This window comes from Nothoprocta perdicaria, unplaced genomic scaffold, assembly GCF_003342845.1.
Source record: "Nothoprocta perdicaria isolate Ctin4 unplaced genomic scaffold, notPer1 scaffold_5, whole genome shotgun sequence".
NCBI classification, from domain to species: domain Eukaryota; kingdom Metazoa; phylum Chordata; class Aves; order Tinamiformes; family Tinamidae; genus Nothoprocta; species Nothoprocta perdicaria.
In genome coordinates, this window is record NW_020455754.1 from 1,905,494 (window position 1) to 1,917,165 (window position 11,672).

The 11,672-nt window shown below is 44.8% G+C and overlaps 2 protein-coding genes across 2 annotated transcripts; one reads left to right on the top strand and one right to left on the bottom strand.

Annotated features, from left to right (window-relative positions):
• The first annotated feature begins 17 nt into the window (after positions 1-17).
• On the top strand, positions 18-4,346 carry NUDCD2 (NudC domain containing 2). Its single transcript, XM_026047422.1, has 4 exons — positions 18-228; positions 743-791; positions 1,856-2,007; positions 2,899-4,346. Exons 1-4 carry the CDS (start codon positions 40-42, stop codon positions 2,980-2,982), a joined length of 474 nt encoding a protein of 157 aa, XP_025903207.1. The 5' UTR covers positions 18-39; the 3' UTR covers positions 2,983-4,346.
• A 711-nt stretch (positions 4,347-5,057) lies between these two features.
• Positions 5,058-9,215, bottom strand: CCNG1 (cyclin G1). The gene is made up of 7 exons (XM_026047498.1): positions 9,123-9,215; positions 8,940-9,068; positions 8,179-8,432; positions 7,528-7,606; positions 7,336-7,434; positions 6,931-7,125; positions 5,058-6,321 (listed from the first exon to the last, which is right to left on the bottom strand). The coding sequence occupies exons 1-6, from the start codon at positions 9,213-9,215 to the stop codon at positions 6,934-6,936; spliced, it is 846 nt and encodes a 281-aa protein (XP_025903283.1). The 3' UTR covers positions 5,058-6,321; positions 6,931-6,933.
• Positions 9,216-11,672: the final 2,457 nt, after the last annotated feature.

An 11,672-nucleotide genomic window follows, 5' to 3' on the forward strand; every position in this document is an offset into this window, starting at 1 on the left:
GCAGGTACCGCGCGCGGCCGGGACGCCGCGGGGGTGCCCATGTCGGCGCCGTTCGAGGAGCGCAGCGGCGTGGTGCCCTGCGCCACGCCCTGGGGCCGCTGGTACCAGACGCTCGAGGAGGTTTTCATCGAGGTGCGCGTCCCGGCCGGCACGCGCGCCCGCGACGTGCGCTGCGCCCTGCGGAGCCGCCACGTCGAGCTCGCCGTGGGCGGCGAGGAGGTGCTGCAGGTACCGCGCGCGGCCGGGACGCCGCGGGGGTGGCCGTTACGCGCGGCCGGTTTGCGAGGCGGCGGGAAAGGGGCCCTCGTTACTGCCGGCTATGGAGCGGCTCCGGCATCAGCCCGTGACGGGGGCCGGGGCTGATTAGAGACGTTCCCTCCGGTGGGAAGCGACCCCCACGCTGCTCGTGTCGCCGTGGGGTCTCCCTGCGGGACGGGGGCGCGTGGCCCAGGCAGCACCGCGGGYGTGAAGGGCAGGCAGGTAAGAGAGGCTTTACCCCGGAGTGCAGGCCCAGCCTGGAACAGGGCCTGAACAGCAGCGGATGCGTTTATTAAATACCTCCCATCTAAAATACATGCCTATATATGTTTCTGGAGTAAAGCCGTTCTTTACTAGTCCAGGAGGAAGTGCAGGTTGGTCCCRACTGTCCTTGGCAGCAGCCGGGCAGTGACGCTCGGCACGTCCCCGWGCCGGACACTGCGCAGGTTTTCCTCTCGTCTAACACTGTCCATGTCTCTTGCAGGGCAAACTGTTTGACTCTACAGTAGCAGATGAAGGAACATGGACATTAGGTAATAATCAGTTTCTGAAGTGACATTTTGAAAGGAGTAGAAATTCTCTGCAGGACTAAGAAATATATTACAGACTATAGTAGGGGTGTTTCGGATTTGTTACCCMAAAAAAAAAGACTTTTGTTCTGGTTTTGCTCAGGTTCCAATGCTCCATATGTAGAGTAACATGAGCCATCTTTAGTTTTCATCTAAGGGGAAGTAAATTCAGTTGACAGATGATCGGCATTATATACAAATTTTATGGCCTTTTTATGTGATAAGTGATTTAAGCAGAGGTGGTACAAAAACATAGAGATTAAAGGTAATGGGGAAATGCCAATATTGGCAATGCATTTTACAAACATTTCTCAAAGCATGATTTTTGAGGTAAAATTAACATTGATTAATGATGTAGTGATATAATCATGAAAATCTAAATGCCTAATACTTCTTCCCAAAATGGGAATAAATTTAAAATTGCTCTTTCCCATGCTACATTTATTCGGTTTATGATAAATATTTTACATGAATCTGAGATGTTACTTCAATATATTTAATGAATATAAGTGTATTGTCTACATTTAAAGAAAAGATTATGGTCTCTCCCTATGTCACTTAAATTCATTTCTGACTCTTACCAGTAACACTGTTCTCTAAAGCTGTCAGCCTGACTTGAAACCCCAGTTACAGCCTTACCCGAGCTGTATACATGAATCTCTTCATAAATCTTCATCTCTTGCCAAATATACCTACCCAATTTAGTTGAGGTTTGCAATAGAGGTACTTCGGAGTTGTATTTTAATCCAGAATAATGTTGGTATTTTAAAGGCCGGAAAAGGGGGTGACTGTCTAGTTATCTCTGCTTGAGCTTTTCCATTTCTCATTACTTCATTATTTACTAATAGCCATATTGACATCAGCATTAAGAATTGTGGGTTTTTTTTTCCCCCCTATGGAGTGGTTTAATCCCACACTTTCGCATGTTAACGGCGAATTGAGCGAAACAACAGCATAAAAGCAATAGTGCTGTAGGACTAAGTTTTTAATTTTTTGTTCCTTTTTTTCCTATGGCTGTATTTAAATAGAGGATCGGAAATTGATACGAATTGTTCTAACCAAGACAAACCGAGATGCTGGAAATTGTTGGACATCTCTGCTAGAAAATGAATACGCTGCTGATCCTTGGGTCCAGGACCAGATGCAGAGGAAACTCACCCTGGAGCGATTCCAAAGAGAGGCAAGTTAGAGGCCTGGGTTACGGCCCCTGTTCTGCATTTGCAGGGGCTAGGCCAGTGAAGGCTGAGCAAAGGTATTTGGCTGTCCAGCAGGAATATCCTGAATCCTGGAAACAACCTCTTTAAGTTAGTAGGCATAAAACTTTTATTAGACTTTATTGGAATACTTTTGAAGAAGCTGTTCTGCCTGAATTTAGGTTTTTGTGAGAATATAAGGTATTTTCAGTTTAGTGCATAATTATACCTTTTTTTTTTTAAGTTAGTCTACCTACAATTTCTCTTGTTATRTAAGGTTGCATCACAGGTATATTTAAAACATTTCTAACATCAAGTTCTATTGAATAGGTTTACACCTAATACCAGAAAATGGCAAGTAGCTAGGTGGTAAATATTTTCCTTGCCCTTTCACTCAAATGGATTTCATTATTTTCATGCAGCTTAACTGCTCAACTGTAGCTGTTATATTTGTGGACTTGTGCAAATACAGCTTAYTTTTTAACAGCTGAACTGGCACAAAACTCTTGGCTAAGAACAATGTTTTCTTGATAATTCTTATCCAGCACAGCAGATGGTTATGCTTTCAGCTGGTAAGTTAAAGGGATGCCAAAAGCCTACAAGTTGACTTGAGACTTTCATTGAGGCTTCTTTATTGGGAGATGTGCTTGCCAATTGGAAGATGCYATTACAAAGTTAACTTGTTCACCAGGCAACCAAACTATGTCRCCTCACGTCTCATTTCTTGGTGCATTTTCCATGCAGAATTTCAGAGCCATGACCTTTTGCATCAGCCATGACAAGCTGATAGCTGTGTCTCCTTGAGTCATCAAGTTTCTTAAAAAAATATGTTTATAGTAAATGCAATCTATTTACCAAGTTTCTCTTATCTCCATCAGAATCCTGGATTTGACTTCAGTGGGGCAGAAATTTCYGGAAATTACAGCAAAGGAGGACCTGACTTCTCTAGTGTTGAAAAGTGAACTGTCTTCTTTAGGAGAAATTACACAATGCACTTAAGGACTGCAATATGTAACCATGGGAGGACTTCAGTGATCTATTTAGCACCAAGTTAGTGATAATTTTTTTTCTAGGAGAGAAAGAWGATCTCTTGGAACAGCATCAAGACAAAGTGTCAGCAGTGGATTTTTAAGCTGTGGKAACTTGAAAGTATTACAGACAGAAAAAGGTATATTCTTAAATAACACTTTTCTTTCTTCTCTTACATTTAGCTTGTTAGTTACAAACATATCATTCGGCTTAGCATGAGAATGTGGTCTCACTCAATTTTGAAGCATAGACCCAGAACCAATATGCTTAACACTTTCTTGCAAGAGGAAGGATTTAAGGAAGGCTCAGAGTTCTCAAAGAATGTGTAAATGTCTTTCTAAACTAGTGATTTTAGTGAACTATAGCATCTTGCAGAAAGTAAGGGTTTGTAATCCATTGCTTCGTTGATTATAGGGCTGTTGTTTCATCCCAGCTGCTATAKTAAGTGATAGCAGAAGACGAAGGTTTGGTGAAAAACTATAGCAAGGTGTGCTAATGTCAAAATCAGTGCAAGTATTGGCAATTTGGAAATGGGTGGAATATTTAATGACTCTTGAAATGACAGAAGCCAAAAGAAGTTATTAAAGACAACTTGTCAAGTAGGAAGTTCTATTTTGCATCTATTAACAATCAACACATTTCTTTAGGTATCAAAGAAGAAGCAGTTCTACATCTGTCAGTATGCTGATAGTTTATGATTTTAGATGAATTTCAAACTTYGCTCTTGCCCAAATTGGTATTATACATGTGGAAATTATGCATTGAGATTTTCCATTCAAGGATGCACTTGAACTGTTCCATCAACAGGATCATAAAYGGCTAGTGTTGCATTGAGACTAACAGAGAACGAAGCCTTAGTGTCAAATTCCATTCCTTTATGAGCACTGAAGTTACTCTGTAGAGTKAGGTTTTGAAGTTGCTTCCCTGGTGAAAAATAGCCAAAAAAAGGACTAATACATTGCTGAACCTTTAAATATTCAAGTTACACCCTAATTTCAGTTGGCATATGACAAGAAAGAAATAACAGCTGGAGCCAACTGCTCATATTGTAATCCTTTCTAAGGACTTGCCTGTTGCAGCAGCCAACACTAAATACTTCTGAAATCACCAATAATAAATCTTTTATGACTGCTAACTTCTAAGTTGTACAGTCTTCTAAGATACTTGGAGAATATGCTCAGAAAATGTTGTCTCATTATTAAGAAAATGAGAATAAGACCTATCATCAAATGTTGATCTATGGCTATATGTTTTACACTTCCCCTAAGTTCTTAGAATGCAAGGGGGCTGCTGTAGTTAGATCAACAAGAGAGCTGCAGAAGTAGTTTAGGCCAGAGGAAAGACAGCAGAGTTGGTCTTGCTTGAAATGCAAACTGGAATGCTTTAGTTGCAACAAAAATACAGATCTTGGGATTCCAATTCTATTTGGATGACAGACTATGAGTAAGATTTAAGAAAGCTTCCGYTAACTTGAAACAGTTAAAACTCCATCACTTAATCCAAGACAGATACCCTGTTGTCCTTTCAGTCTACATGGTTTCTCCTTCATTGGTTTTGGAAAAGTGACTGGYTAGGTAAAAAAAACAATTATCAAGGACACCAAGTCTTACCTTTTGGTTCTCAAGCCTTCCGTCTTCARACTCCATCTGTTCAAATCAAGCAGGCTGTTAATAACCCCTCTTCTCTGTGTATGTGCTTGTATTGTTTTTTCAGGTGCTGCTCAGGTAGAGGCTTCCAAGTGAGAAGTTTCATAATCAATTAGAGAAGAGTTATTCACTTCACCATATTTCAGTGTTTTATTAAAAGGTACATCTCTTTATATAGAGGCACAATACCAGCATTGAATTGCACAACCCATCCTGAACCATTTCTTCCAAGGACATGATCACCATKGTGTGCACCACGTGGCTGCTGTGTGTCAGCACCCACTGCACCCAACACAGCCAAGACACACAGCCCCATATCATTTCCCTTGGGGCTATCCTTCCCAACTATTCAATGACAACTTGGATTTGTTCAGCACAGACCTGTGGTATAAAATCTTTTGACATGTTTAACTCCAGTTTCCATTTGACATAGCGAAGGAAAATGATTCCCCCAGCAGCTATWCCGATGGGTTTGGTAGGGTAACATCTAGGCCCACGCTACTTTCACAACATTCACAGTTTTGCTTCCCTGCTCACTCTKGTCATATGGCCCTCGCTTAGTAGCAGGCTGTAATTAGCAGCCCCTCTTTCACAGTGTCAGTACAACTTTCCATCTTACCTACTGTAACACTCAACCCTTGCATGTTAGCACCAGCMGCAAGATAATCCTCTTAAAATACTGACCTTACTTTTAGGCAAGCATTGTATTTTCATCAAGCCTGCTGTTACAGAGACCAGTTAAAGTAATTCCCATGTTTCTCAGGAAGATCACTCCTATTTTTGGAGTGTCACAGGGAAGGCATCCCTATTGCGGTGGCGTGGACTAGGTTTCACATCTGAGCCACGTGACTCAATGCACTCCCCTCAGCCTTTCTTATGTTCCATTCAATTTCTATATCACGCGCTATTTCCAGCAACTACATTTCTTGCAGAATAGTGAAGCTATTAAGACCATGCCACCTACTTGCTCTTACAAGGACACCAGTTAACATCCATCCATTCTCTCCCATGCCACTGACTTGCCCCACACAATAAACACTACCACCCTGCCTCCATGTTAGTGATACTACCTTAAATAGCAGTGCCCTGTGCAGAAGCAAGACATGGCCACAGGACACCCCCCAGCTGGCATGTTAGGTTGATGGCCACACATTTATTCTTCTAATTCATACCMAGCACCATGGTTTTTAGTTTCAGAAACTACTGGCCTAGTGCATGGGATGTTTTCCTAACCTCCTGCAGTCTTAGGAAACCAAATCATTTGTTTCAAATTAAAAACCTACTTSAACACCTGCTGTTACAATAAAGTAAGGTTAGGCTACACAAGCTGCCCTACAGATTACACAGTGTTAAAAGACACAGTGTTAAAAGTTCTRTGCATGTGTTGTAATGCTTTGCTGTTGAAATAGCAACATCCTAACAAAAAAGGCTAAAACCTCACACCAAGTATTCACTGTTGTTACTACTGTGACAAGATCTCCTTTATCAGAAGGATCTTCCATCTGAAGCGTTACATTTTATCAACTGAGCTCTTCATTTAGTCAGTGTTGTGGACCTCATTTCTTGCATCTTCAGCAGTTTCTCAACTAGGCCACCGGATGGTGATCTGTTTATTTTAATGTAGTCCTGTAAGGAAGACACCACAGTCAACTGAAAGACTTTCTCYAAGAGGCAAACCAAGCACCGGGCTTTAATAGAAGGTAACAGCTGTTACAGAAAATATTGTAGCCTTTGCAATTAACATCTACATTTTGATTAACTGGTGGTTTCCATATTGTATAAYTGCAATACCAATAACTAAATTACAATTTTTGGAGTTGCTTGTGAGGACAGTTCAACAAATGAAACCACAGAAAATTGCCTACGTTGTAACAGCTGTTCAAGTGATGCACATTCTAGTAGCTAATTGCTTTTTTTAGACTATTTCATTCAGAGTCAGTGCAAGCTGCATTTCGTCCTTTGTCTTTTTGCTAGTTTTATCCCACATGTTAATCTGAATGACATCCCAAGGTCTGGAGATCCCAGTTCCGGGCTCACAGGACACCAGAGGATGAGTTCTGCTTCATATCCTAACATAGTAGCTTGCCATTTCTGTATGTACAAGCTCTGGCTCAAAAGTGGATCAAAGACAAGCCCACTAGCGTGGTATCAGCAGGCTTGAGCATTCCATGTTTTGAGGCATTTAACAGCAAATCACTTCCACTTTTATCRTAAGCAGATTTTCCAGATGGCTACCTGTTACGAGCTGGCCTCTGGAATCGTAGGGAGGTGTGCTATCCTGTAATAGCTGTGTTTAAGCTGCCGGGCTGTACGTCCAGACACAATCCATTTCAGTTTCTGGATGTTTGGTTTGGAACACTTGCTCGAGGAATATTCAGTAAGGCACTTGGACACCAGTTCCTTCCAGAAGGTCAAATCTTTGCTGTTTATCTGAAAAGCAAAACAGAATCCCAAACATCGTTAATTCATTAAATGCTTATCCACATTTCACACGAGCATTTTTAGGTTCTTCACCTAGAAGAAAGGTGCCCAGACAAACAGAAGAAAACCTCTACATCAATGTACCAAGCCTCTCCCCTAGGAACAGGTGCTTTCATGTATTTCTCTCCCTTCCCTAACTAATGCTCAATGTATCCACACCTTGCAATGTATCTGCAGGAATTCCAACAGCTCTGTCATCTCATGTAGTTTCTGTTCTTCTATCTCTAGTGCCAAAATTGACAGCGCCAAGACAGAAGGCTGGGGAGAGAGCAAAGTGTGATGATTTTTCAACATCCATTTATTACATTTCAACAGTGTTATTATTTTTRGACTTCCAAAATATTTCTTTACCTTAGCTTTAGAAAACGTGAGCCTGCAGTGACAGACCTTAAGCTGTGTCTCAAGTCTCTCAAAATTCAGGTGTTTTCTCCTATAACAACAGCAATGAGTCAATGTCTACACATGTCACACAAGAAACCAACTTCAGACAACACTAYCTGCCAGCTAGCTTAGGTGGCTAGTGTGACTTTTATTCAATTAAGGGCCTCATTGTCCAGAACTTGCAGGATTTCTGCCAAACAGGTGCTTGGCTTTGGCAGTCCTAATGCCATGGATTTTATGGGGAGATCGGACTGTCAGARTAGTCTGGATATGAAGGACCTCAAATGTTTGCAGCATAAGAAACCTCTTTCTAAGCCAGAAGATTCTGAAATGTTGGCAATGAGGCAACAACTAGCAGTGTGAGCTGAGGTTTTTAATACCCCTGCTGCTGAGCATGTCCAATTTTGTRTTTGGACAGCAACACACATGGGTCCTGTTAAGCACACAGCATTTTACCTTAAGAACAGAGATATTCACATTTGGGATGTTCAGCAGCAAGAGAAGGACTTCTCCTTCACTTTGACTGTTCCTGGCTAGAATTACTTATTTTCTCCGCTAACTTCCACATAGGCTTCCTGCATCTGCAGTTACTGCAGAAAAGGTTTTTAAAAGGTATTTTACCTTTCACAGCTTAAATTCTCTTGAATGAGTGAATGGTAGAGTTGCAGGAACTGGAAGGCTGTTGTAGCTTTGACTTTCCAGGACAGCTTTTCTAATATGATTTTCTCCATTCTCATCATATCAGAAACAGTGAATCTGTGCTGGCTTATYCGAATTAAGTCAGTGGCTAAAGGAATGTTTCTCTCTTCTTCTGTTGCCTTCACAGCMAAGTAGAAACAGCTGAGTCCAACACATCCCAAGTGTTTAGGCTGTACCTAAAAATAAATCAGTGGGTCTTGTTAGTTTCAAAAGATGACAAATTTTCATCAGTCCACCATATAACCAACTACAGAATTATCTTCCTTTATTAAAAAAAAAAGTGCCTTTTTGAAATGAATATTTAAAGATGAAGAATTCAGTTCACCCTTCTCTTTGTTTCACTACATGAAGAGACTTTTAACACAAGTTCTGTCTCATTGATTAAAAGAGCAGGTGGGCCAAATAMAGTATTAAGGAAGACCCATCTTAAGGAAGATTTTGAGAAGGCTGTAGAGTATCAAAAGCCTTTAGAACTTCAAGAACTGCACTTGGTGGCTTCTGCCAGGAAGATTTTAGAAAACACATCCTTATTTTACCCTGCAGCTGTCAGGGTACTTGTTCTACAGCCCATTTTGCAGTCTGCCTTCCAAGCCCTCCTTTTCTCCTCCAGTCCGTCTGCGGGGATAGTTTCCCGTGAGGAGCGCATCCGAGAGGTGCCCGAGCCCGCACCGAGCGGGACCCACCTTGACCGTGGCGAGGAGCCCGTCGAGCAGGAGCACGGCGAGCGAGAAGCTCTGCGTGCGGCACGCGAAGAACTGCGCCAGGCTGAGCAGGTCGCGCGCGGCGCCGTCCCGCGGGCGCCCGCCGAGCCGCGCCGGGCCGCGCACCTCCTGCTCCAGCAGCGCCCGCAGCCGCGCCGCGCCCGCCTGCATCTGCGGCGGGGAAACATCCATGGAAAACTCCACGGAGTAACTCGCCGGCTGCTCCCGGTTCACTGCCGCGGCGGCCGCGCCGGGCATGCCCGGACCTGCCCGCGCCCTCCCGCCCCTCCGGACCCCGCGCGCAGCGGCCGGCGCCGACGCGAGGGCGCCGCTGTCCCCCCGGCGCCCGCCGGGCCGGCTCAGCGGGGCGGGCGGCGCGGGCAGGGCGGCGGGCAGCGCTCCATGCGGCGGGCAGCGCTGCGCGACCCGCGGGACCCCGCGCTGCGCGCCGCGGGAGGGAAGCGAGGTCCCGCCTGCCTCCCCAAGTACCCGCCGCGTGACGGACGGGCCGGACAGCCAATGGCGACGCGCAGCACGAGTGACGTCACTGGGATGCGGAGCAGGGCGGAGCGAGGGCGGGTCCGCCCGAGGCTCCGCCCCCGCGCTCCTCGCGCCGCTGGCAGCTGTCKCTTCCGCCCCGCGCCCTGAGGCGGCTCCGCCCCCGGCCCTCGCGCGCCGCCCCCCGCGCGCCCCACGGCCGCTCCCCCGGGGACCCGCCCCTCTGCTCGCGTTCCGGAGCGCCCCGCGGTCCGGCCCCTCCGGGCTGCCGTTGGCGGCGCAGCGACCGTTAATGCCCCGCGGCGCCGCGCGACCTGYGTGGGCAGTGCCCGCTCCAGCAAACGTCAAACAGGGGCAGCTGTWAAAGCTGAAAATAAATAAATAAAAACAGATAGTCAATAAATCTTTTTGGTGTTATTTGTGGTTTATTGTGGCGGCGGTGTTATTTGAAGTTTATGGTCCCTCGAAAACGCCAGTCACGTTAGGACGAGCAGTAGCATCAGSCTGGAGAGTGTAAATAAAAGACGGTGCCGTTTGGCCGTGCACTCCCTGCTGCTCCAGACCGGCCGAGCTGGGTGGCTGGTGCTGCGGGCTGAGATTGAAAGGCCACGATGGCCTCAAGTTGCACCCGGACTGGTCAATGCCCAGYGCTGCTGCCTGCATGAAATGGGGAAAAGTCACTGTAATAGGAAGAGAAAAGGAGGAGTGGGAAGAGAGTCCTCTGAGCAGCCTGTGCACGCTGTGACGAGCAGCAGCTCCATCCAGGCCCCATCCCAGCCTCCGGCTGCAGGCCTTCCCTTCCCACCCGSAAGCGGCGTCAGTCCAGGCCAATGCCTTGCCCATGTGTTCCTTYCCTGCCACTGTTTCTTTTGGAGGCCTGGCCACTTTTGGTGGAGCTCAGCCATTGTAGATATAGTAATAAACTAAAATGCACCACAGCTGGGTGATGTCTGCTAACTGGTAGTTGTTATGTCTCCTGCCTGTTTCTGATCCCCAGGTTTTCCTTTATTAGATACTTTTGTTTTTCATTCCCCATATTTTCTTTTTCTTTTGCCTTCTCAAAACCGCACATTGTCAGAAATCTATTTTGTAATTTTGCATAGTTTTGAAAAATATGTCAAACGTCCCACTAAGGAGGATTTTAAAAGCTACAGAATATGCATACAAACTCAGATATGGCAGCAAATTATGGTCTCTGTTTCATACAGCTCTCATGTCATCTGCTTTTATTTCTAGAAGGCCTGGGGTTGTATCTCAGGCCGCTTTTGCAATGAGGGTGCAGYGCTTGGTACAAGTGGAGTTACCTGGTGAAGCTCCAAGTGAGTCCTCTCCTCGCAGGGAGTAATCCCTCCTCCCGAGAACTGAGCTGGCACTCAGATCTGTACCTGCTATCCAGAGCCTGCCATTATCATGTGTCGCCTCATGCCCGAYTATATGGAAGCTGGTGCTGAAAAGTACTTGATACAGTGCTCCAAATTATTCTAGGAGCAAAAAATATTCTACTTTTGAGCTTATTTTAGGACAAACAAATGGAGTTGCTTAACATTGAAAGCTTCTATTGAGGGCATGCTCAGCTCCTTGAGGTCCATGGGTCCTTTTTTTTTTCCCCCACCAAATAAATGGTCTATTATCTCTTTACTTTCTTCGAAGTGAATACCCATCTTTTACAAAAGTTGAATAAAGGATGCAGGAGGGACTTTACAGAGATATAATAGATATTATATCTTTCATATGGGTTCAAGGAGCTTAAGATCCTGCTTTTCTAAAACTGCTGGGATGTTACTCTGGCTTCAGTTTAAACCTTTCAAGCTATTTTGTGATGATTGCTGCACATTATGTGGAAGGCAGAAAATTCTCTGGAGAAGCAAACTAAAAGCTCCTTGCAGTGCAGGATGCGTCAGGAAAGCAATTCTTTTGGCTATATCTGATTTTATTTACGACTTTCTAAAGAATATGCGTATTGATATATGACCAATAAATACAATGATATGTAATCCTTACTTTTTTTTCWTTTTTAGCTTCTAATTTTTCTTGAAGACATTAGCATCTCACAGATGGGAGAAAAAAGTTTTCTGAACCTCAAAAGTGCTTGAAGGACTCCAGGGTGTCTTTTATTTTGGGGGGGAGGTAGGAGGACTGGGGGAGAATAAAATCAGGGATTTCTAGATTTTCAGTACAGCCTGGATGACCCCTGCACAGAAAAGACTCCAACTCTAC